This window comes from Sceloporus occidentalis, unplaced genomic scaffold (genome assembly GCF_023333645.1).
Source record: "Sceloporus occidentalis isolate IW3139 unplaced genomic scaffold, rSceOcc1.0.p SCAF_85, whole genome shotgun sequence".
Lineage (NCBI taxonomy): Eukaryota > Metazoa > Chordata > Lepidosauria > Squamata > Phrynosomatidae > Sceloporus > Sceloporus occidentalis.
In genome coordinates this window covers 2,183,390-2,210,102 of record NW_028317065.1, presented here as the reverse complement: position 1 = coordinate 2,210,102, position 26,713 = coordinate 2,183,390, and the positions used below count along the sequence as shown (strand labels likewise).

General features: G+C 36.7%; 1 protein-coding gene across 1 annotated transcript in view; it reads right to left on the bottom strand.

The window, feature by feature from the left end:
- The window catches only part of LOC149285071 (paired box protein Pax-5), a 94,788-nt gene that overhangs the window by 44,897 nt on the left and 23,178 nt on the right, over positions 1-26,713 (bottom strand). The window contains exons 5-6 of the mRNA XM_089495827.1: positions 24,014-24,142; positions 5,049-5,224 (exon numbers count right to left, since the gene is read on the bottom strand). Coding sequence (XP_089351953.1) covers positions 5,049-5,224; positions 24,014-24,142 — 305 coding nt within the window. The remainder of the gene's footprint in view (positions 1-5,048; positions 5,225-24,013; positions 24,143-26,713) is intronic.

Genomic DNA, 26,713 nt, shown 5'->3' with positions numbered 1-26,713 from the left:
CAGGTTTACGTTCATACCCTTGTATCTTAGTCACTTTGTTAAAGGTACACATCAATTCTCACCGGCACTTTAATGCATATGATGTCTGAGTGTTAAATTATAATTCATGTGTTTTTGCATCAAAATGTATAAAGGGGTTCATAAAAATTGTCCCATCAGTCCAATAGCAGTTACAAAAGTTCATAGTTGTTGCCTGTTGTACTATGGAGCAGGGAGATGCTAAGGCTTAGTAAGCCATCACCTTATGCTCTACAAGTGCAGCTAGCCCCTGCCCATTGTATTGTGGCCCTCCCACCTTTATTTTCTAAAGTGCATTCAAAGGCCCACAAATCCCTTACTCCAGCACTACGCATGCATAAACATTTATAAAGAAAGGACTGAGATGGCAGAAGGCGTTGCCCTTTATGTAAACATAGCTTGAAGGTTAATCTTAAACTCAGTAATAAGAAAAACCTAGAAACAGTTTGGGTAACCTGAACACGCAGAGGGGCTCAGCCACCTGATACTTCAAATGACTAAGATGTCAATGAAAGGTGAGGTTATCGATATGGGGGACTTTAACCTCCCTTATTAGAAAAAAAACAAACAGCGGGGTCAGCCAGGACCATAGACATCCTAAATTCATTGCAGGGACTGTGTCTAAAGCAGTTGGTAGAGGAGCCAACATGAGGCCAAAAGAGGCTGTGCTGGAATTAGTCAAGAGACCTAATTTCAAATGTCACTTTAGGAGAGTGTTTGGGCTTCAGTGATATTCAATCAGTGTGGTTTAATATAAGGAGAGAGGTTGCATTGAACCACACTAAAGCCAAGGTTTTTGATTTTAGGAAGGTGGATTTTTCTAAAATAGTGAGACTGGTAGGTGATGTCTTTGATGGTCTGTACATCTTTACATGGGATCCAGGAGAAATGGACCTATTTAAGAGATGCTCTGCTAAAGGCATCAGAACACTGCAACTTGTTAGTAAGACTAAAAGAAAAAGAAAACAACTTTGGTACTCCGCAGATGTGGCAAGTATACTGAAGGAAAAGAAGCAAGTTTTGGGGAACTATAAACATACTTAAAATGAGGAAAATGGGAACAAAGCACATTATTAGATGCGCCAAAAAACACACAGACGAGAAAATTACCAAGTTAGCAAAAACCTTTTTTAGATATATAAGTGAGATAAGAAAACATAAAGCATAAACTAAAGATAAATGTGGGGAATTATATCAATGACGATAAAGATCTAGCCAACTGCCTAAATAAAGAAATACATTCAGAGAAAGATGAAGCTGAGGAACTCCAGTTTCCAAAGAGAAATAGGGTGACATGTAAAACAGGGTTGTTTACAGAGGAAGAAATTCTGCTTGAGCTCTCCAAGCTAAAATAGACAAACCCATGAGATACACCTAAAGTGTCACTTACACTTATTTAACCAGTCACTATTTGCAGGAGTAATTCTGAAGGTTGGCAACTGTAGTACCACTTCACAAAAAAAAAGTAGAGGTCTTGCACCAGAAGTTGGCAAATTATTGGATACCATCCTAAAAGATAGGATTGTTCAATATCTGAAATTAAATGGTTTGCATCATCAGAAACTAGAGGGAGATCCCGCCAAATTTATTTTTATTTTGACTGGGTAACTAAGATAATTATAAAAAAAATATTAATGAAAACTAAGATAATAGACCAGGTAGGAGCTGTTGATATAAGGTATCTAGATTTCAGTAACGTATTTGACACTGTCTCCCACAGGAATCTTATAAATTAGTCTTTTTCGTACTTGGATGTCAAAATAGTTGAATGGATAAGGCAATGGTTGAGTGACAGTAGTTGTCACTCTACAACTAAGTAGTTGTAGTTAATGGTGTATATTCAGAGGAAGGACTTGGTTCTAGTGGGGTATCTTAGGTATTAGTATTGGAACCGGACTTAATATTTTTATTAGTGATATTACAGAAGGTCTTCATTTTTTTTTTTATGTTTTTTTTTTTTGTTTTCCCTTTTTATTCCAGATCCGATGGTACAAATTACACCAATGGAACAATGTTTGCTTAGTGGAAGGTCTTCATTTTAAGGTATGTATTTTTGAAGATGATACAAAGGTCTGCAATAGGGTAGACCTGCTGAGTCTTTACTTAAGTAAATAAGAAGAGAGGGATTTAGGAGTAATTCTTTTTGATGACTTAATGCAGACAATGCAATAAAGAATGCAGGGTGCTGGGTTGTATAGTGAGAGGCACTAGTAGATATCTGGTCAAGCCTCACCTAGACTACTGTATGCAGTTCTGGAGACCCTATCTCTGGTGACCCAGATACCTAGGGAAACGGGTTTAAACTTGCACAGTTCTCAGGTTATTCATAACAGACATGCTTTTGTTTTCCCTGAATGTTTTCTCTTCATAAATATAAAATATTTTGCTTCTAACTGAATCCACATTTGGGGGTTTTTTCAGGTTTTTTTTATACACCTACACTATGAAGGATATTAAAGAGATCAAGTTCAGACAAAACTGTAGAAATAGAAATAATTGCTTCATTAACAAGATATATGATTAATAGAGAGGAAGAAAAACATTCTTGAAATCGTACAGTCATCATGACAAGAGCAGTTTAGAAATTGAACCTGACCTGCTAGCTATTCCCACCTCACGCATGTACAGATTCAGACAGAGGTGAACAAGGGCAGCCTCATGCAGTTTGATAACTAAGCAAAGCAGCAAGCTGACAGCAGCATGATTCCGCCAGAAAGAAGAGAACGGGATATAACCTGCAGTGGGAAGAGTACCAGATGACTAATATGCCCACGACATCCAAATATATATATATATATATATATATATATATATATATATATATAGTCGTAGTAAGCTGGTGTGTAGAACCAATGCTCTATGATCTATTCATGAGCTGATCATCTTTGCAAGCTTATAACTAGTTCAGAAAAGTGGGAATTGGAAAAGGTCCTGATTGATGCCCAAAGTGGTGTCCAAAGTGGTTGCTTATGTGGTTCAGAAAAGGTTGAGCTCTTATAATCCGATGGCAGTGTGGACATTGTCCATACCACATGTACCAAGTATGATCTGAGTCAGTTTATGATCTGAGTCAGTTTGATGTATAAAGTACACTTTGGGCTGAATAATTAACTCGGAAAAATACTTATTTTATGAAAATACTTACACTTATGAAACAGAATTGTTTTAGTTATTGGAGATGGTGCTTGAAATACGCAAAATACAACCAATATATCCCAAACTCAGAAAGAAGCTGCAATCATTTTCATTTGGGCTGCCGTGAAATATTTACAAATTCCCATTGTTTTACAAATGTGGATTGTCTTAAAGGTACTATGTCCACCAGCAGCTAAATTGTGAGAAACAACACCAGTCTCAGAAGAGTGATTCAACAAAACAAAAAGCATATGCAGATGACCAAAAATTTTTTTGTGTAATACGGAAAAAAATACCCTGGTCAAAAAAATCATTAAAAAATGTCATCTTATAAATATAACATCAACATGCCTATATATCCTAATGACATATTATTTAGCTATCTAAACACAAGGCATGACTGGCAACATACACCCCGTCAGACAAGTCCAGTCACGTGAGCCAGCCAAACCCAAAACTCATTTGGGAGACAGTACAGTCTGTTTGCACTATCCACTCATGTATAATACAGATTTACATAGAAATCCCATTAAAAAAGACACATAAATGATCCAACCATCATGGACATGCTGCATTAAATCCAGAAGGCACTTGCCCCACTGCTTCCCTCTTTTCAGAGCCCTCTTCTGATTAAAACACATGATACTAATCCAAAAACACAAATGTCACACAGTGGACAACACCTTTCTGATTCTGGCGATAAAGAATATTTTGTATTTGGCAATTTCATTTGCTATTACCGTATTTGCTCGATCATAAGACGAGGTTTTTTCCAGAGCAAATGCTCTGAAAAATACCCCTCGTCTTATAATCGGGGTCATCTTATAATCAGACCTCAACTAGGTCTGACTATGAGACTAAGATCCAGATCCCCCGCAGCGATGCAGGGGACCTGGATCCTCCTGTCTCTCCCCTCCCCCCCAATTACCGGTACTTCTGAGTTCCCGGTGCTTAGTCCGGGCAGCATGTAGAGCTCTACGCGATTCGCATAGACAACTTACGCTGCAGCCGGGAGGAGGTGGGGTTAGCAGCGGGGGTTGTCTGCGTCCATCGTGCAGACCTTCGCCGGCTGTCAGAGATCAGAGTTCCGGACTACACACTGGGGACTCAGAAGCTCCGGTAAGTTTGGAGGAGGGAGGGGGGGGAGTGTTAAATGGGGGGCATAAGGCATTTCTGGAAGCAGAGTGCTCTGTGAAATGCCTTTTAACCCCCCTATTGCCACTCTGCCTCCAGAAATGCCTTTTAGTCCTCTATACGCCACTCTGCTTCCTGAAATGCCTTATACCTCCCTATATGCCACTCTGCCCCATAATATGCCTTTTAACCCCCTAAAGTGGCACATAGGGGGTCAAAAGGCATATCATGGGGCACAGTGGCATATAGGGGGTATAAGGCATTTCTGGGGCAGAGTGGCAAGCCAGGGGGCAGATGTGCATAACTGGGGGGGCAGGTTGAAAAAAAAGGAAATAAAAACAAAATATTTTTCTCAATCATAGCTTTTATTAAATAAAAATTGTTCACATAGTTTACATGAATTAACATTTACTGGTAAAACTTTTTTCCTATAGGGTCGTCTTATATTCAGGCTTTTTCTTTTTTTTCATAAATTAATATTCAGATTTTGGGGGGTCGTCTTATAATCAGGGTCGTCTTATAATCGAGCAAATACGGTATTTAGTCCTCAGTAGTTTAGTCAGTTTTACACTTGTTGACTGTTCTATTTCTACAGCTAGTTCGGACTCTCGTATTGGAAAATTGGCCCATGACAGGGTGAAGAATTCAGTAAGACACGACAATTTTGATAAGTTAATTGTTTCATGCTACAGAGACTAATTGAACCCATTCTAGAACATATGCTAAGATGCACGTAATCCAAAATAAAACTGGAGTGATACCTGTTCAGGTTTGATAGGTTCAGTCGTTGTAAAGATGTCTGTGTAATGCTGCCTCTCAAATACTCGATCCAACACTTCCAGTTGTTGTTGAGTAAAGAGGTCTCCGCGCATCTGTTTCCTCAAGAAGTCTCGTCCTGGAAGCGAGTGGCCATTTGGTATAGGGGACTCTTGAATACCTTTTTAAATCAAAAAGACATACAAAAATTATCAGATGTAAAGTGGCATTGTTCATCCTAATGGCTGGGAATATGTACGAGTCTGTGAAAAGAAACAAAATCCAATATATACATATACATGTAAGTCATTTTGCTTTACCTCAATACATAGAACATTAAGCTCGTTTGAGCAGGGCCCTCCTTACCTGTTGGTTTATAAGTCTAATTGTTATGTTATATACTACTTGTTATGTGCTATGTGCAGTGCTATGGAATATGATGGCGTAATATAAAACAATAAATAATAATAATTGACACCTACTAAAATTATTTACAGCATCTGGACTGTTACCACATCATGCATTTGCCTGTTTAGTCAGATGGCAAGTCTGGGCCTACAGGTGAGATGTGACTTCCTCAAAAGCCTCCAGATTACATTAGTGGACTCCAACAGGGAGAAAAACGTTAGTGCTACACATTTCATGGCGGCCAACGTTTGCTGAGAGCCTCGTCTATATGTGAGCATTGTTTAACACAAATCATGTAAGATTTTATCGAACTGTTCACAGTGATAACAATGAGACATTCTGGAGAGGACAGGTGGAATAAGCTAGTCACTCGGACTGAATAAGTAGATAATTGTACGTTGTACAGTCTATTACATTTACCATGCGAAGATTGTGGTTTTAACTAATTTAACCAGACCAATCAGTTTTTCTATGCATGTGATTTGTGTTAGAATAACGAAGGGTAAATGCTGATTACTCTCCATTTCCAACTTTATGCAAGTCTAGAAAGCTGATGATCCATGTATCGTTCAGCTCAGCATCATCTGATTTTAGGGGTTGGAAATAATTGGACACAACCCTAAATGTCATACTGCCATTATCATGTGGTACATATTTGTTGGGTGCTGTGCCAACATTTTTTTACATTAAATGCTAACCCTAAATGCCCCATGACCAATGACGTTATGCCCCCAGCACCTTCATCCTACCCCACAACCCCTTAGCACTGACTCATGCTGACTAAATTATGTTACTTACTGGCTCAACTCTGATCTATGGTTTGTGCTTCCTATGTTCACCAAGATAAATACATGTTAAATGGAGGTGGCGAGTACCCTTGTACCACCTCCCAAGTGGTACAATGCCCAAGTAATCTGAGCCAGTTCATTCTAAAATGTGTTAGGAGGTCACAGGTAATAGTCTGATTTTACCACATGTTAATTAGATTTTTACACAGTTTGAGGATTATCATGCTTATGTATTTGGTGTAACAAATTTCAACAACCTTAAAAGCCGATCAAACCGAAATGACAGTTAAAAAAGAAAGAAAATGGTTCTAGTGCCTTCTCAATCTCTGAATATTCAGGACACGCAGATCTCACATTGCATATGGTTAAAATAATTAGTGTTCAAATGGGAATTATCCATAGTTTCGTAACATTCCAGTTGTTGAGCCAAGAGAACCAAAAAACAGGACTGTCTAAAGTGCCACAGATAATTTGCAATTAGTGGAATTAATCTTGTAATTAGTACTTTCCTCTGTGTATTCTGCTTTGTGTGCTTGGTTTTCTAGCCGTGGATTTACACACATATGGAGAAAGATATTACTACGCCAAATGAGCATCTGTTTCAGTAAGGCATTCCTAAACTGTACCTAAATTTCCTAAATCCAATGTATGAATCTGAATTCTAATGTTTACAGAATATAATTACAGCTGAGAAAACATTGCTGTTCATCGTCCTGTACAGCGCTGCGGAATATGATAGCGCTGTATAAAACAATAAATAATAATAATAAAATTTGGAGTATGAGACACATTTAAAGAAATCATCATTTTTTACATATTTGTTTATGGACATGTGACTGCACAGCAGGCTAGTCATGTGGCATACAAATCAAAAGTGTCATATGTACAAATGTGATCCAATTAACACTTCCCTTACCAAGGCAATGAGTACTGTATATTTGTGCCATTTTCACTATATGTGGGTTTAATCAAGATCCCCCTTTTCAGTGTTTGATGTACCCACACAAATTATACATCTTTTTTTTTTTCAGAAAAATATGGGGCTTTTATTTGACACCATAGAAACATTCAAAAATAATCATTGTGAGTTCTAGTATGTAAGAAAGCTAAATTTTTTGGTGATATTGTTTAGAATTTCTTCTACACATAAGGTGCCACTGATGAACAATGACCTAGTCTATGTTCGGCAAAATCCACTGATTACAAACATATCCCACATACATTTTTTTTTAAGTTCTAGAGGGCCACATTCATCCCTTAGACTACAGGGTAGTAGTTTTAATATTTCTGGCTTAAGGGGTTTGGGGGTAGTGAATGGTGAGGGGGGTTATAATTGTTACACTATAAGCAGGTGTGGATATATATATGTATATGGACACGTGTATGCGGGTGTATGGATGTACATGTGTGTAGATATGCATATGTAGGTATGTATGTGTATGTGTGTATATATATATATATCATGGTTTCTGTTAATATTAGTTAAATCAAGATGCATGGGAGGTGGCCGGGAATGATAAATATTTGGGAAACCTTTTGTCTTAGTTTAGATAACACTGATATGCATGATGAAGGGTGTGTGGAAGAAAGACAGGTTTTCGCATGAAATAGATTGAATCAGGTCAGGAGATCTTTGGGTTTTACTGCCCCATGACTGTAAAGACCCCAGGGTGTGGTGTTGGCCAAAGGGAATAACTTCAAAGGGTAACTACGGCAACCACAGGGTCCAATCAGGGATCTCCTCAGTAGACCTAATTGGGACCCTCTAGTATATCAAGGGACAGGTAGTGAAAGTAAGAGAGAGAGGAGAGGAGGAGAGAAAGTAAAGAGACAAAGGAACATCACTAACCTGGAGCTCTCAGGGAAGGTAACTATGAACATGCATGTTTGAATATTGTAAATAGGAACTTATATATATGTATTTGTTGTAAGTGTGTCCATTAATGTGGGGATTATTGTTATTGTACTGTTATTTGTATTGTTTTATATTTGGAACGTTCTAGTAAAAGTTTGTATTGTTGTATCATAGGCGCATTGTGGATTTATTTGATATCCGGTTGTTGTTTCCAAAATATTCTGTTGCATTCTGGAAGGAGCGAAAGTTTTCAGTTCAAACCTTAAAAGTTAGAAGAGATAGAACAGGGATTGTTTAACTTAATAAGCCAGTGGGTGGGTTTATCGGTGCATATTTCATAAGTGTATCCATGTACCCATTCACCTGGATAAGTGTGGTTATTGTAGCTAGAAAACACATTAGCCTTCAGGAGATATATCCGAACACATATTGTGATTCCATTGATATGTGTTTGGATGTATCTGTTGTTGGATCAGTTGTAATCTTAAACACATAACACATTCATAAGTCTTTTAGACTGATTGATATTTTAATAACACAATTCCCTAGTTCCCTCAAAAGAAAACGTAACATAATTTTTACATGTAGCACAAGGGCAATTGGATGTAAGGGTGTTTTTATATAGGTTTATTGTTTTTTTCTTTTGGCACGCTTAGTGCAAGACAGATACATGTTATGTATGCCAGTGATGTAAAAATGACTGGGCTCACTGTATTGTTTATTTATTTTCAGTTTATTTAGATTTCAGTAGAAAAAAATTAAATAAATGTCTTTTCTTTTTTAGGGAGGAACATTTCTCACTCTCTTCTCTCCAATCTCCCCTTCACTGATCACACTGTGATCAGCTAGCAGGGCTCCATAGACTTGCATTGCTGATTGTTATATGTGTGATCAGGCAGCAGGGAGAGCATCTGTCTCATCTTTTACAATAAGTTAAATCATATAAATCATATTAAAACTCTATAGCTTGTGTTTTTTCCTTTATTAGCAAATGCAGTTGTTTTGGAGATACTTAGTTTGAAACATCAACTCATGGATCTTTAGGTCTCTGTGCAGCATTTTCTAATAAAGTATCCTGAATTTCTCACCCGCCCTTAAAAAGGCTGCTTGAGCCAATCAACATTAATCAGAAACTTAACATTGGGGAGAGAGTGAAATTAATGAAGAGGGATGATCATGCAGATCCTTAAAATGGGAAATTAAGATGGCTGGTCCCATGATATACACAGTAGAAAGGGTTTCTAATAAATACATTATTGCTTATATCAATGCGCAATCACCATTTAGAATATAGAATTAAACATATGGTTCATTGTAATTCACAAACACTATTTAGCACATAGAAATGTAAAATGGACAGAAAAGAATGACGCGAGAGATGTGGTGTGTAAATAAAAGCAGAGTTTAAGGACAATAGGCAGTAGGAACAAAATGTAGAAGAGAAAAGGAAAGATGGACTAAGGAAGAAAACAGGTAGGTTATGCTTGAGAGAAAAATAGAAATATTGGATTTGATGGTAGATAGCAACCATTCAGCTCATCTAGCTTGTCCTTTTCTTCTTGCTTTAAAGGCTCAAGCCCTAACCAGTCCTTGGTCTTGAGACATATACCTATCGTATGCATGTTTAAATTCCATTATTGTGTTAACAGCTATCATTTATACTGGGTGGCTGTTTCACTTCTCTACCACCTTGTCAGTAAAGTAAAGGCATAAAAAAATAGCAGATTGTCCAGGATTAACAGAATTATAGAGAAGAGCAAAATAGTGGTCCGAGGGATACAGAGAAGGTCTTAACAGAGTAGAGTAAAACTGGATGGTGGGATTCAGAGAAGGAAAGAATTACTTTCAGGTGAAAAAATGGAAAATACAACATATTACAAGGAATATGTATATAGCTGTACTAGCCCAAGAGAAAAAGGAGTCTTAAGTTGAAGTTGATGCATTTCAATGGACCAACATAGCAAAATATGTAAAGTTGCAAATATGCTTTCAGGAAATGAGAGTTCTCTTCTTGTTCTTCTCTGCTTCCATCTGAAGAAGAGACATTTGATGTCCAGAAAGCGTTTGTAACTTTATATATTTTTCTACATAGGTTCAATAAAAGGAAACTAAAGACTTCAAATGGAAGAATACATAGAAACAGAGATACCAGGACAGACAACTAGGTATATAAGAAAAGGTTAACGTTTGACACTTAGATGAAAGTTAAAATCTTGTTCTTGTAGCAGAGCTCAGGGTCAACAAGTTAAAATCAATTTTTATAATACTGACAGACAATAACATTGTCTAATTATGTATGATTAGGTTTTTGGTGACTCCGGCAGACATTGACTTCTTAGACCGCAATCTAGACAGAGGCCTAAATTGGTATTTAGCACGCTGTTAACTCACTGCAACATACATATAAACGTTAAATCATCCTAGGGACACATCACATGTTGAGAGAATCTAATACCAATAGTGTCCAATCATATTACTCTGAGCCCTGGGTAATTGCTTTACTTCTCAGGAATGTACCAGCTAATTAAGATGGATGCCACCTATGTCGTTTGAAACCTTATAAAAGAAATGAATTATTGCTAAGAGCAAAAAGGGTATTTAGGAACGAGGTCCTATTTAATAGGAGTAATTTGCTTTAACCACATCCGTGTCCTATTGTAAAATGAGTTTTTCATCATGATGATAATTGCAGCTTGGTTTATGTGTATATTTTAGTTGTTCCACCATGAGATAAAACACAATTTAAACTTTGCTCACTATAAGGCTTTCATGGAGATGGAGAGAAAGGCAGATAGATAGATAGATAGATAGATAGATAGATAGATAGATAGATAGATAGATAGATAGATAGATAGATGTGTTAATATAAAGCCCTTACAACATTTCATACTGGATAAAAGTACCAAGTTAGGAACTTGGATTTTTAATGTTGTATTATAGATATGGTGAAGAATGCTGTGGATTCTGCAGACCTGTAACATCCATGACCAAAAAGTCATTGCACCGTGGCTATTAATCACTATGGTTGCACCTCCTGTGCAAAGGGCTTTTCAGATGTCAGTATGATGTTAACTGTTAGGATGGCTCCTTTTCTTAATAAGTGTGCTGAAGCCAGATGTGACCTCTCACTAATATTTATGGGTTTAGTCCATAAAACCTGGATTGTATGATTTGTTAGTGTGCTAAAATATGGGTAAGGCAAGGAGGCCCTCTATCCCTACCTGGGTAAAATAATTCAGTGAATCCACATTGACTTGTCTCAGGATCTTTGTACTAACTAAACTCAATGGAACTAAGTTTCACTTTAGTCTATACAGCTGTTAGGGCTTTGTGCTGTAATAACCCATTGGTGTTTTATTTTAGTGAATATCCGAGGCCACAGTTTTGTTTTTGTGTTTTCCTCCAGTTTTATGGTATTTGTTCCAGAGGTTGATGGTAGCTTGCTTAAGTAGTACATATTCACATGACTAGTATTTTAGGCAATAGAAGAGTTCTCAGTCTAGAATGTGGTTGCGTATTAAGTTTAAAGATACATAAGAGCCACCACTGATTTGGCCACTTGATTAAGTTTGCTGGATTTTACACCCATTGGATATTTCATTGAACATGTTTATCAATTTTGGCCATTTCCATAAAGGATGCTTTTATCTTTCTCATCAATGTCTAAAAACTACTGGAGTAACATTTGAATGTACTTTTCCATTACAAAAAAATAAGATTCTATGATTTTTTGTTACTGCTTAAGTTGTAATATAAAAATAGCCAGTTTTCCAATAAAGTATTGAAACAGTTAAGCCATCAAAGATCACAGTGTCAGAAATATTTTCAAAATAAATTACTTTCTTTCTCTGAGATAAGTAAGATTTTGTAGCAGATCAAAGATAGAAGAAACAGAGAGGGGGGAAATAAAGATACATCATCAAAGATCCAAAAATATGTTTCATTTTGAGGCTATAACACAGCATTTCAAAGGAGCTGATAGAGTCTCAGTCTTTTCTCCATTATCCTTCGAAAGCAGCCAAAGCCAGAAGCAGAATGCACTAGATTATATTCCCCGTAAAATGGTCAACGATATATATGATCTTCAACCTCTATTGATTGACCAATTTCACAAGCAAAGACTGGTGAAATGAAGCTGAAATGAAAATCATGCTTTAACTCATTGAACCTATCAGGCCTGAGTTAATCTCACTGCCCAGTGTCTCTGATAGAATTCAATTGATCAATCATGTTTTGGTGATAGTACCATTTCACTAGTTTATTGCTTCTTCATTTTGAGGCTTAACCTGTTAGATATACTCAGACCGGCTGACTTCTTCTGAGAAGCACACAGATCACTATCTTTGTGCTATAATGCCTTGTCTGTCCGTGGATTGCTTAACATTTTTTCAATAGGCAAATTAAAAACAAAATCATTGAAATAAAATGTCCTGTTGGTATTGTTGAACAAATGAGTGTTTGTGTTATTATATTTCTATAATTTTATGCCATTTTATAGAAGGTAAATACTGTAGATAGATGGATAGATAGATGGACAGATAGATAGATAGATAGATAGATAGATCATTCTATATAATTTATCAGGTTGATATGTTAGAGAAATAAGAAAGAATAAATACTGTTCTGTGTGGTATCCAAATATTTATGTATGTGCTTGTAGGCAGTGGTGTATTTAGGCTTGGGTCTGGCCTTGGCCTGACCAAGGGCAACACCCCAGCCACCCCTGTTACTTAATAATGTGGCCTCCATCCTTTCTGCTGAGCAACCAGAATATATGGAGTCCATGCCAATCAGTCAATTGAGCCCCAGCAGAGGGACAGCTGCACTCTGACCAACATAGGCCTTGGCCAGACAGAATACACCACTGCATATAATGTCTGCTATATGTGGTTTTGTATTAAAAGTAGTGGTGTATTACTGAATGCCAGGTACGTTCATTAAGGTAAGTCGGTAAGTTTACAATACATAAATGGCATTACGCATTTGGGCATAGCTATGTTCACCAATTAAAAATACCTATGATTTTTTGTTTGGCAGGCAAGATAATTAATCTTGAGGTGTCTATTAAAAAGTTGACATAGGATCTGTATCTTAATATGGTACACCTAGCATTGTTTAATTAATTTGCTGTCTTGGTGTACCCAAAAACCTCACCCACCTTTACAAAGACTTCCTGTACCAGTCATCAGCAACCAGCAACTTAACAGGGCAGAGATAACTAAATCAAGAGGAAGTTACCATAACTTTTCCATGATATACATATAAGCTCTATAAATTCATGTTTTGGGAAAGGTTGCAGATTGCAATTTTCTTCCTTGAGCTAGATCATAGGTTATTCTACATACTATTTTTTGTATATATCTGTTATTTATGTGTATTTATATATATATATATATATATATTGTAAGCTTGCAAGCAGGGCTCTCTCCACCTAATGTATGGGTTTGTCTTAGTCTCTCAATTCTCGACTTGTCATACCCCTTGAATTTATGTATTGTATTAGGCGCTGCGTAAATTGTTGGCGCTATATAAATAAAAGATTATATATATATATATATATATATATATACCGTATTGGCTCGAATATAGGCCGCACTTTTTTCCCCCACTTTAAGTCTTTAAAGTGGGGGTGCGGCCTATATTCAGGGTCTAGCGCCTGACGCCCGGGCAGGCAGCGAGGTTAGGATACAGATCCCCCGCAGCGGTGCAGGGGACCTGCATCCTACTCCCCGATATGCTCAGACAGCCTCCCCTGCCAGCACTTTCCACGGGGGGGGTGCCGGCACGGGAGGTTGTCTAAGCGCATCGTGCGGGCGGTCACCGGCTGCGGAGGTTGTTTACCCGCATCGCCGCAGCCGGTGTCCGTCCGCACGATGCGTTTTACCTCTGCCCCCAAGACTTACCAGAGGAGACTCCCGGGTGTCTTGCGGGGCCGGCGGGGGACATCTACGCAATACGCGTATACAACTTCTGGTGCCGGCACATCAGCTGAGTGCCGGCACCGGAAGTTGTATATGCGTATTGCGTAGATGTCCCCCGCCGGCCCCGCAAGACACCCGGGAGTCTCCTCTGGTAAGTCGGGTGGGGCAGAGTGGCAGCATATCTCGGGGGAGGAGGAGAACAGTGGCAGCATATCTTGAGGGGAGAGGAGGACAGTGGCAGCATATCTCGGGGGGGAGGACAGTGGCAGCATATCTCGGGGGGGGGACAGTGGCAGCATATCTCGGGGGGGAGGACAGTGGTAGCATATCTCGGGGGGGAGAGACAGAGTGGCAGCATATCTCGGGGGGGGAGACAGATAGCACCCTTTTGGTGCTTAAAAAAGCACCAAACTTTTAGGGTGCGGCCTATATACGGGGGCGGCCTATATCCGAGCCAATACGGTATATATATATATATACTGTATATATGTGTAATATATAAAGTGACCAAAGCATTCAAAATAGGTTTACAATATTCTTTGCTAACCAAAACCAGAATAATTAAAGGTAACAAGTTAAGGACTTTGAATAAAACAGAGGGTACTCGACATATCTGCATTCGATGGCCGTATGCCTTTTTTCAACCTTTAAAGACTAAGTAACTATTTACAGGCTGAGAAGCCAAGAATTGCTGCAAACATTCATGCTGTTTAAGGGAAACAGTGGAATGAATGTCACGCAGATAAAACAGGAACCGGATTGTTCTTTTTAAATACAGGTTTTTTTTCCCTCCGTTAAAAATGTGTATATTTAAACACATGTAAATACAAGTGAATCGGTTACATCACTGGCAGTGAAAGAGTCACGTACCAATTATCTGCGGCACTTCCCCCTGACTCCCTCTCTCTCTACACTTGGATCATCTGGTCCAGTGCCCAGTTTCTGGACTCCACGCTCTTACACCTCCCCTGAGTTTCTGAGAAAGCTGGCATCCGTTGTAACCATAACAAACTCAATTGTTCTCAGCAGTGCTCCAACAAATAGAGTCATTAATTACGCGCGCTCTCTCGGCCGCCGTTGGCTGGAATGGCAATCAATGTGAAACCGCTCATTGCCTTCTCTCAGGGAGCGGAGACACATGCCATAAAAACAAACTACAGCACGAGAAGATCCTCACCACTGAGGCAGCAGCATGCTGTACACAGTAACAGCCATCATGCTGCTCCTGTGTGCCGGGCTACATTTATTTGGGCTGTATCAGCCATGGGGGAAGGTATCCCATTAAGCGATTATTTTTATCTTATAACGTCAATTTACTCATACTGATTGGCTTCCTGCAGCCAAATATCAATTAAATTGCAAATGCCTGCAGAAGCTTATTTTGCCTGCCTCTTCCATTTCCACACTTTTTCTTTTTTTTTCTTTTTCTTTTTCTTTTCGTTCTGTGTTCTAATATAATTCCATTTATATCCCTTTTCTCTATCTCAAAACAAAATCCACTCTGGGAATATCATTTGCCCTGTACTATGGGCAGTGTAAAGTGCCTGATTTACTCTATGATGACAGTCAGGCATCCCTAATGCTCATTTAGTAGAAATTATATATATATTGCTGAAATGTTAGTCTTTGGGTAGCATATTTTAAACACACAACATATTGTTGTACATTCGTCTTTAATTATTGTTCGTCAATGCACTATTGACTTAATGCTGGCATTTTTCATTTTCTCAAGATTAATTTATTAAAGAATATATGCTTCTTACATCCCTAGAGAATCAGCTCTAGTTTTAGTTATTTATGTTAAATGTGTGCGTCTAAGCGGATCGTCAGCATGAGCCATAATGCGTTCTAAATGATGGAAGCATTTCTAGAGGGTGTGAAGATGCTTCATTCCCCTGTATGGGTTTTTGAAACAGATGCATTTAATGTAGTATTAATTATCATTTGCATATTAATCATGGAAACAGTATCTGGATGAGCCAACCAAAGACTAAAGGAGAACCTATATCTTATATGAGTAAAAGTGTTTAAAGATTAAGAGCGTGTGGATTGAACAGTGTTGTTTTCCAAGATATCTCAAGGATGCTACACAAAAAGTGCCAGGTTAAATTACAGAGAGTATGGGGACATGGGAACAAGTACAAGCAGCTTATGTCACACAAGCTGCTGCAGATTTAGATTGGTAAAACCGCGGATCCCAGGCTTCAATAGATAAAGTGACTCGAGGTTGGACTTTTTAAGACTTCTGCGTTACCCCTTCAACTTATAATAAGGGAAGGTCCCATCATCTCCTTAGAAGCATTTTGTTCCATTGTTTGGAATGTTGCATAATTTTGTGATTATCCATACAAAGCATACAAAGCACATACCCAGTACCTCTAGGCCCTCGCAGGAAAATGTTTTTTTTGCATACAAAATATTATTATTTATTGATTTATATAGAGCCATAATATTCAGCTGCACTGTACAATGGGTAAACAAGACATAGCAAATAGTGCATTACATAACAATTTTGCCTTTTAGAAAGAAAAGGAAAGAAGGACCCCGCTAAAATTGGCTAAAATCAAATTTCTAACACTCTAAAATATTACAGAACAGTCTTGACAACTGTATCTGTTGGATGAACAGAAACGACGTTGTTCTGCCTGTCTATTGTATCTGGGAGAGTAACATAAATATTGAGTAGTAGGTCTTTGCTATTGTGATTACTGTGTTTTAAGATTATCGTTGTATATTATTTATCAGATTTACAATTTTCAGGCACAACACAAACCTCAAAAAGGGCATGTTTAGATAGGATAGAAAAGCATTCTATCCTTTCGCACTGAGAAAAAGGGCCAACAATGTATTTTATTGTCCGTCATTTCTTTACACCTTCACATAGATTATGGAAGAAAGTCCATCTCACTTACATATCTTTACGGGTGGTGTTATAGGAAAAGAAGATTGAGTATAATTTTGGAAAATAAAGATCTTTAGTCTGGTAATGTTTTTCCTGTTGCTCAATACAGCATGATTAGCTTATTTAAAAAGTTAAACATCACTTCTCATCTTTCTCAAATGATATTTATCAGAGGTTCCCATGCATCAAAACATCATCGGAACCATTGATGGGAAAGCAACGACCAGCGATCCCACCACAGGACTTAATATTTCTTTTAACACCAACAGCAAGCAAACAAGCCTGGTCCATCCATCCATGCCATTAGGGAGCCTAGGGTCCAAGGAATATTGGAGACAGCCTTGAGCATGACATTAAATGACATTTCTATATTCTATATATGTAATGTAAGCTCCATCCACATAGATATAGAATGGTATCTTAGCAAGCAGTCTGAACCATTTGAATATTAACAGTAAGGTGCAAGAAACACAATTTGTGTACCTCCCAATAAATACATAGATCAACAGAAGAATTAAATTTTAATCAGTCCACCTGCTGATCTTGATTTCTCAATACATATTGGAATCACGGGGGATTAAAAAGAAATGCATCATTTAGGCCAAGATAGGACCAACAAAGTATACAGAAATGGACAAGACGGGGCATTTTCCACAAATCTGCTATTGACAAACTTCATTCTTTCACAGCTGATCCCTTTCATGATCAGTTTATCATTTAATGGCAGTTTTCTTGCCAATTCCACGGAAAGCTGTTTCGCGCTTGTGCGCATTAGCACTCTTATAGAGACAAGATAAGAGCAAATGGCATGGATGGAGCGAGACTGGGAATCATATGGGAAGATCTGGAGCACATTGTTTGTTTTCTATTTTACTCTTACCACTTATAATTGATATGTCACTGCTTGCTATCCTCTTTTTATTTCAATAGCACATGTTTGCTTTTCAAAGAATGAACCTTATATGTCCCATCATATACAGTCAGTTATTAAACTATTTTTAACTCTCACTACATATTTTCCAGAATGATTTGTTATGTTATTCTGTAGTAAAAGTTGGCAGTGTCATACAGGCAGCTTTATCTGTCATGTTGGACCCCATAAGCTCAGTATAGGGACTAAAGTATTCTATAATTCTGTAAAGTTGTTTTTCAAAATGTGGTATAATGCCTATGCTAATGTTTGATTTTAAATCAATGTGAACTTTAAGCCCTTTTAAGCCTTGAACTTCCTCTAACACAAATACTAGTTTCAGATATATAGTATTGGGACACCTGGCCAATATACCAACATAGACTTTTATGATATCACATTTTAAATACATAGATATTAATATGTATTTGGGCCCCCATTTTGCAGCTAGAACAGCTTCAGGGACGGCGTTCCACAAGATTTTGGAGTGTTTCTGTGGGAGCATTTGTGAGGTCAGGTACTGATGTTGGACAAGAAGGCCTGGCTTACAATCTCCATTCCCGTTTCTCCCAAAGGTATTTGATGGGGTTGATGTCAGGGCTTTGTGTGGGCCAGACAAGTTCTTCCACACCAAACTCATCCAACCACAAAATCTTATGGAAAGCCTTCCCAGAAGAGTGGAAGCATTTATAGCTGCATAGGAATGTGATGTCATAAAAGTCCCTGTTGGTGTAATGGTCAGGTATCTCAATACCTTTATCCAAATAATGTAAATATGTACTGCATGATATGCATAATTCGTATTGATAACTGGAGTTCTGGGCATCATTGGGCTATGTATAGAGGCAAATAACACAGACAGCTACCAAAATAAATAGCTATAATTACAAATGATGATAATAAAGTTTCACCTTTTCACATTTTTTTCTTGGCAACAGTTTATAACCAGATACTTTTTAAAACACAATTGACTTGAAAGATTAATATTATTAAATATAACCATGCCTGGGAACTTCCCTGGGTTGACTACCAAACCAAATACTGCTTTCCTAAAAAAAAATTAAGGACTTTAACCAGGAGACTCTGGGTCTAACCTGCCAAGTTTTTTTAATATGATTATATTTTTGTTTATATTTATGTTTAACCTAATATAGATCCCCTTATCCTTTATGTGTTGCATTTTATTCCTATACTTTGACAACTAACAAAAACAAATACAAGTTGATTAAGTTTTATATTATTTGTCCAACTCTGTATTTCCTATAATTTAGTACTGATCCTCGGTAGATGCTTGGAGTCGAAATGAATATTAACTGAGCTTTTTATATATAAATTCTAATTTATAATAATGTGTGCCTACTTAAGCCTCCCTTAGAGGGAGGATTGCCATTGCTTATAAATTTATTTGAATCTAATTGTTATGGTGGAATTATTCACATCTTGGTGGAAATGTCCCGCTTTATATTTTAGATAGGCAGATTTTAATGTAACTGGAAATTCTATTGTAAAATACAAAGCGAAGGTCATTACCTGATAATCCAGGGACTCCAGGACAAAAAGTATGCTGTAAGTATTTTCCTTAAAGCAAAAAATGCTTTTCTTCCAAGAAAATATTTTATTCTAACAAAATAACATTCATAGTTTTCTTTGTATTCCTGAGACCGGATTGTAATAAAGTAACTTTATAATATTTTGAGAATTTTTGAATATAGGCAATCAAAAATTTTGTTTAATGTTTCACATTTTTTTGTTTTCTTCAAGGAACCATTTTCTTATCAAAAAGAGCTAATAAAAGTATTGTTATTTACTATATTATTGCTTACAATTTGCTGCATTCCTTAACCCAATTATTTAAAAGTTTATTCCGTGTCTGGAAAGAATTGATAAACAATGAACAGGATTCCCGTGTCAATCATTTTTCCATAGGAACTTAACATTAATAACTCCTACCCTAGGACTATTTCTAAATACGACTTGGACCAGTGATTATCAGTGTTAACCAATGTTATGCTGGTTAAATAACCAGCTGAAACTGTGCCAGGAAACATTTCTTTACAAATTTGTGTGAGCGATATAAGTTTTTTTTACCAATATGAGATCCTCTATAAAATGAAAAAGTAGATAGGCATTGAAAGTTAATACACAACCCTAATATCAGCTGGGAAATGAATACATTCAGTGGGGTTGATCTTCATGTGTTACTACATTAAGGCTCTTTTTGTTTCAGATCTTCAAATCTAATAAAACTCTCATAAAAGAAATATAAATACACTAGCATAAATACCCATCATTAAAATTATATACCAAAAAAAATAATTTTAGAAAACTTAAATAATAAAAAAATAAAAAATAAAAAAGTAAAGTGATGGACTGCATCCTATTTCCTCACCCTGTACACTGAGGGAAAGGGTAATACAATAAGCAATATGGTTCTTGTGCCTGCTCAGTGGAGCTCTCATTCTAGTCAATGGGCGTTGTAGCAACCAATCACGTATTTGCTCCGTGAACAATGTTTACTTAGCATGCATGTGATTGGCTGCTGCTTAAGTGACTTCAGCATTTAAGAAGGTTGCATACCAACGCACTCTTTCACTCAGCCAGTGGTAGACTTGAATGAGAAGTCTCATTTTCTAACACCAATTACTAAACGATACATGCTCCAATATCCATGCAGTAAAGTGCATTGGAATACATGCAAAATAGATTAAAAATAAAGTTGAAAATAAAAATACCGTTTTGGGCACTAGACTATTACTTTAACCTCTGCGTCCTATTGCCTTGAACACATATTATTGGCCCAGTAGTTTCTTAATAAGATACACATACCAAAGATTTTTCTGGCAACATCCAATAGATTCTATTTGTGCTGAGTTTTTTTTGTGTAATAAGAAAAGGTCATGTTTGTTATAAGATATAATGGGAGTAAAGAAGAAAAGATGCCAGTTATTCACACAAGCTTGTGTGTTTATTCTGTAACTACAGATCGGCAATCATCTGCTGCCTCATCTTTCCATCAGTTGTCCTCTTACGAAAAAGTCTGAAAGCAACTGATCCCCCACTGCTCCACATCTGCTCCATGTCAATATTACTGTAGAAGATGAAAAAATGACACCGTGAACTCTGTAAACCAATAACAATTGTCTGATTTGGTTTGCCCCTGTTGTGACCAGGCAGGCAGCCCACTGGCTTAAGGGCTGGTGACATCTGTTTACAAAATGTCAGAAATGAAGTGAGCAATAAGACAATAAATCAGCTCTACACAAGTTACGCTGCAGGGCAGAGATAAAGCCCTCCATTCCTGTTTTGAATGTGGAGAATTCACTATCAACAAACCCTGCTTGATCACTGATCTGTATTCTGCTGTTGGCTATATGAGGACTTGCTACATCAATATATTAATTACACCGTAAAAAACTCCAGTTTAGTTTCAGCTACCTTCTAAACAGAATTAAATGGATCTAAATCCTGTATGTTCCAACAGTAGAATACATAAATCATTCACTGTCACATGAGTTCAGCTACAGCAGCACATTAGGCAACATACGGTGACTAGAGACTAAATGTTAAAGGTGAAGTCATGGCAGTATCTTTTTGGAAAGATTAGGTCTCTTGTTATCTAAGGAGCAATCTGAGGAAACCAGGTGCATCATTGAATGTGGTCAGTTAGCAGTATTCAATCTGCGCATGTGCGCAAGTATTGGAAACATACATACTAGTGAAGTCCCCCTGGTGGTTGTGTTCAGATCTGCGCCACATTCATGCCATCAGAAAGGTATTGCTTTGGCATTGACAATGGAAGCAAGGAAACAAGATGTATAAAACATATGGAAAATATACGGGCTGTTATAAAAATACTGACATGATTTTTAATAGTATCCGCATGGATTATATTATCGTAATGTGGCTTTACATCTGCCACAATTTAAGTGGACCAAAAATGCCACTTGGCCACATAATATAAAGTTAAAAGGGCAGGGCAAGTATCTGCTGGCGCTTTCTTTATATAATATAATAACACTAGCACTTTATAGCCACAAGGACTGGGAAGTTCCCAGATATGCTAGTTCTCTCTTGCCTTCTAGGCATCCTGCATGAAGTACTATCATGTTCATGTCAATGTAAGCAGGACTTACTAACTATCCAACAACCATTGTATGGCCTAAATAAACAGACAGTACTTTCCACTGTACAGCAATGTGACTTAAGTCGGTGCTTCGGAAATGAATAATAATTATACATAATAGCATTGCAAGAAAATGTATTCTTAACAGAATACAGAGGAAGTAACATGCATTGGTCAAATAAAAGATGTTAAATCTGATGTGGAATTGTGGAAGATTAATAGACAGGTCTAAAAAATGTGTATAGTTGCAGTAGATTTTCTTACTTTGTGTTGGGAAGAGTAACGATTAAAGTGATATTAAATGAGGAAAACTCGTTCACAGTCATTATCGCTACCAAACAACCTGGACGATTAAACTTTACTACCCTCTAAGGTCATTAACTGACCAACAGTCCTTATCTTACTAATAATGAGATGTAAGGGTAATGGACTAAAACTTTTTGGGCCTTTTTGGATCATAAAAACGCAATCCCACTATGCAACATACATTAGGACTGCAATGAACTGAAAGTATTAGGTAATATCCTTTTCCACGGCCATTAACGCTGATTTAATTATTTTACACGTGTGTTAGAGCTTTAGGATTTGGGACTGTATTTATTAATCGTCTTTCTTGTAAATGGATATTAAGGTACTAAGAATCTCTTGCTAGCATCGCCTACTTAACAACGTGCCTGTCTGTCTACTACGAAGCTTATTACTCCTGCTGATCAGTCCAAGTAAAAAAATACAGGAAAGGAATTTAAACAAACATATAAAATAGACATGCTCTGCTTTAACTCAAATGGTTCATATCTGATGTGAAATTATGGGGGTGAATTCATGGAACGGTGCTAAATGTTCAGTAGGCATTGAACTCATGGAAACTTATATGGAGCTGGAATTGTTAAGCTGAGCAACTTACAAAAATGAGTTTCCAAGTTTCCCCTACAAGCATTTTAACCACCTTAAAACTTAGTGACTTTCCCTCCTTGGCTCTATGTTTCTCCTTATTATGATTGTACCTTTTGGCAGATACGGTAACAGAATTATTTTTGATGCCTAATCCTCTAACTTAAATGGATCCTTACATTACATAAAACTACGGGGAACTGATATATAAGTGTGTGAGCATAAAAAATTTAGATAATGCACCTACTGATAGAATAGGTAAGAATAGTAAGTACTACATTTACATTTAGTAACATTTATGTTTATTCCAATAATTTGGTATTAATCCTGTGCAAAATGTCTCCAAATTCTAGAAAAAGCAATTTGTGTTATACTTACCTTGCTCTAATTCCAGGCTGTGTCTCATAAGGGACTGCAAAATGGTATTCTTCACAGTAAGAACAATAAGAATATGGAATTCTCTGCCTAAGGATTGCATTATCTAACTCTGTGGATATTTTTAAGAAAGGTCTGGATGCTTTTCTGGTTAAGCATAACATGAAGGGCTACAACTGTTAAAATGACAGTCGTATTAGCAAGTTGATCCAGGGAGTAATCTGATTGCCACTATGGAATCAAGAAGGAATTGCCCCAAGTAGGGTTTTTTTGCCTTCTTTTGGATCAACTTTAGAACTTTAGAAGTGGGTATGTGTGAAAGGTTGAACTTGATGGAGTAAAGTCTTTTTTCAACCTACTCTACTATACTAAGTACAGTCTGGCATACACTTAGAACATGTACAACGCAGACTTCAATTCAACGTTAGCATATTTCATACCAATGTGCCTATTTGTCAGGTATCAGCCTAGTCCAAGGTATTGATTTAATACTGTTTTAGGCTTTATCTGGGTTTGTGAGACAATTTATTTTGTACTCTAACCGTAACTAAAATATTGTATTAAAATGAATTAGAGCATTTGTTTTTGTCAACCAGTGTAATTGTTGAACTCCTGCTTAAACTCAAATATTCGGTTAAGGGAGCAAAAAGTATAAAAAAAGCGACCATATGAAATGTAATAACGAGACATTTTGGTATTGAATGTTAATTAAAGGTTTACTTAAGTAAAGATAAAAAATAATAGAGGGCTTTGGTCACCCACACAATTGTTGATAAAACAAGAGGCAACCTAATTACCTTCATCTCTTTTTCGCTTGTTGTTCTCGGCATTTGAAGATGTGATTCCCAAAATTCCACTGATAGAGTAAGAGGATCCTGCTGAATCTGTACTTACTGAAGACACCTGAGTAACTGATCCTGTTGAAACTGCAAAATTATTAAAAAAACCTATATTTAAGGACAATATTTGAAGCAAGTCATTTGAAGCATATTAAGATCAACACAGAAAACATATATTTTGTAAAATTAAGACGAACATGTTCAATAATATGAGATTATTGTGCATCACCATGGCCCTGAATGTGGTGAAATACAAAGTAGTGTTTAAGGTCCCAGTAGGGTTTGCTTAAGGACCTGCTGTGTCTTTAGTTGAAGCTGATATGTTTTATGATGTCAACAAAAAAAGAGATGTAAAGGTATATAAACCTTCCAGACCTCAAACGGTTTCTTCTTTATATCACTTTTTCTTAAGGAACTATCCGTCTATATTATATTGGCACATCTGATTCAACTCATCTTTAACATTACCCTTCAACATTCGTCTGGACTATTTATTCAGATAATGAAAGGATTCCACCTTGTAGGACTTGTCGCCTTTGCGCAAGGAAATGTATTTATATTCCTGTATAAAAGTGTATATATATCCCATATCTGCCAAGTTAATACAGAGGATTGACCATATCCAAAAACAAACCAATAAATTCTAAGTTATAATGAGTAGAAAAGCTCTTCCATCAGTAAACCCATGGAGGACTCGCAGCTGGAATTCAGCAACTCGGAACAAATGTTTCTCTCTTTTCACAGAGATCCTAAGTTTGGAAAGATAACTAACTAAGGTATTACTTCAGTGAGCTCTTTATATCAAACTCCTTAAAGCTGACCCCAGTAAGGCTCCAAAGGGAGGAACAAATAAGTCCTTGGCACTACACAGAATGTTAAATAGGATGAACGTATAAATCCTCCGTCCTTTTGGGGAAACCCTTTTAAGAAGGATTACTGAGACAAGACTGTATTTTGCTGATGTGTGATCATCAATTTGCATCTGTAAAGAAGCGTAAAGTTTAAAGAATATCCGGGCCAAGCTATGGGTTAAGCCAGCCTTTTACCGCAGTAAACCCCAGCTTTATTAACCATTTACATGCTGGAACGTTACAATGGAAGCGTCAATTAATAATAACTGTGCAACACACACACTATTTCGTTCTAGAACACAACAGACACTATGCACAATGAAAATAAAAGTCATGGCCAGCATTAGGGGTGCACTTTACGCGTGAAATGTTTACGTTTCCTGGGAAAAATGGCTGTTGTGGTCACTCAAGCCAGTAGGTAGATTCCGTAGAAGAAATGGCACTTCAACAAAAGCATAATGACTACAGCAAATTACAGTGTGTACATGAGAATAAACCCAAAGGAGAGGGCCAAATGCTAAAGGGCCATGCTAAAATAATATTTTCATTATTACTCAAACATGTTTTCATTTTCTACAGGAAGAAATAATATCTCCAAACTTCTTCATGCCTACAATAATATAATAAAACTCAATAATAAAACTAAAAAAAAAAATAAAAAAATAAAGATTTATTATTACAAGCTATATCTTCATTTCTAAATTTCATTAAAAAAATATCATATGACCATATTACATTTTCCGGAGAGATAGAGCGCTTTCTTTAAAAGCAAGAATCCACCGACCAGCTTCTGAATCTACTACAGAACATAGTAATAGGAGGAATTTTGCCTATATGAGACAAAAATGGCTCAATCTGAAGAGATTCAAGAGAACGATTCATAAAGCAAACTGTGAAACAAAGGGTTTATGCCTGATAATTTTATGCTCAGAGCTGTCCTCTAAAAATAATTATTATAAATATTATATTTTCAGGAAAGTTTCCCGATAGTAGTTGCAGGTAGTATGTTAGATGCTGGCAGCCGCAAAAATTGATATAACAGATAATAGTTTTACATTTAATTCATTGGGTCAGTTTGCTTGTTGAAAAAAAAAAATCTTATACTTTATATAGCAATATTTTATGTACAGACATTTTGCTGTTTTACAAAATGCAAGTATGTACTTTCTAATGTGACATAGTCCTAGGTCAGTAAATAAGGATTCATAAAATCAAAATATTTTTGCAAAAATGTAAAATTAATGTTATTTTTATTTTTTGGATTTTATATGAAATTATCACAAAATCTTCAAGTTCATTTCCATGAAACGGATTTGTGGGTATTTTTAATTCATGAATGAATTATCTCACCTACAATTTAAACAACCATTTTTGAAAGATCAATCAGGAAGCTTTTTTGACAAATTAAGCTTAAAAATTGTACATGAAACTTTCTCTATCTCTCCATTTAAGTCTTCCAGTGCAAAAAAAAAAAAGAATATATGATAGAGAAGAAAAAGAACGCGTTCAAACTACTTACTAGCTAATGATGCATAAAATACTATGAATAAGTATCTATTTTTTGATTTATTACTTTAATTATCCAACATACCATAGTCCCCCGTTAGCATTTTTGGTGTAGATTTCAATTTTCTGTCTCAGGGTAAAATCTATTTATCATAATAATCAGCAAGATACAAAACCTTTTAACAGTATTTATAAAATTAATTTACCAAGTTCTGCCCCTGGAGAATGACAAAGGAGTTGTATTAATATGTGCACGCTGAAGTGTTTTATGCAAAATATATCTATCCATACAAATATTTTT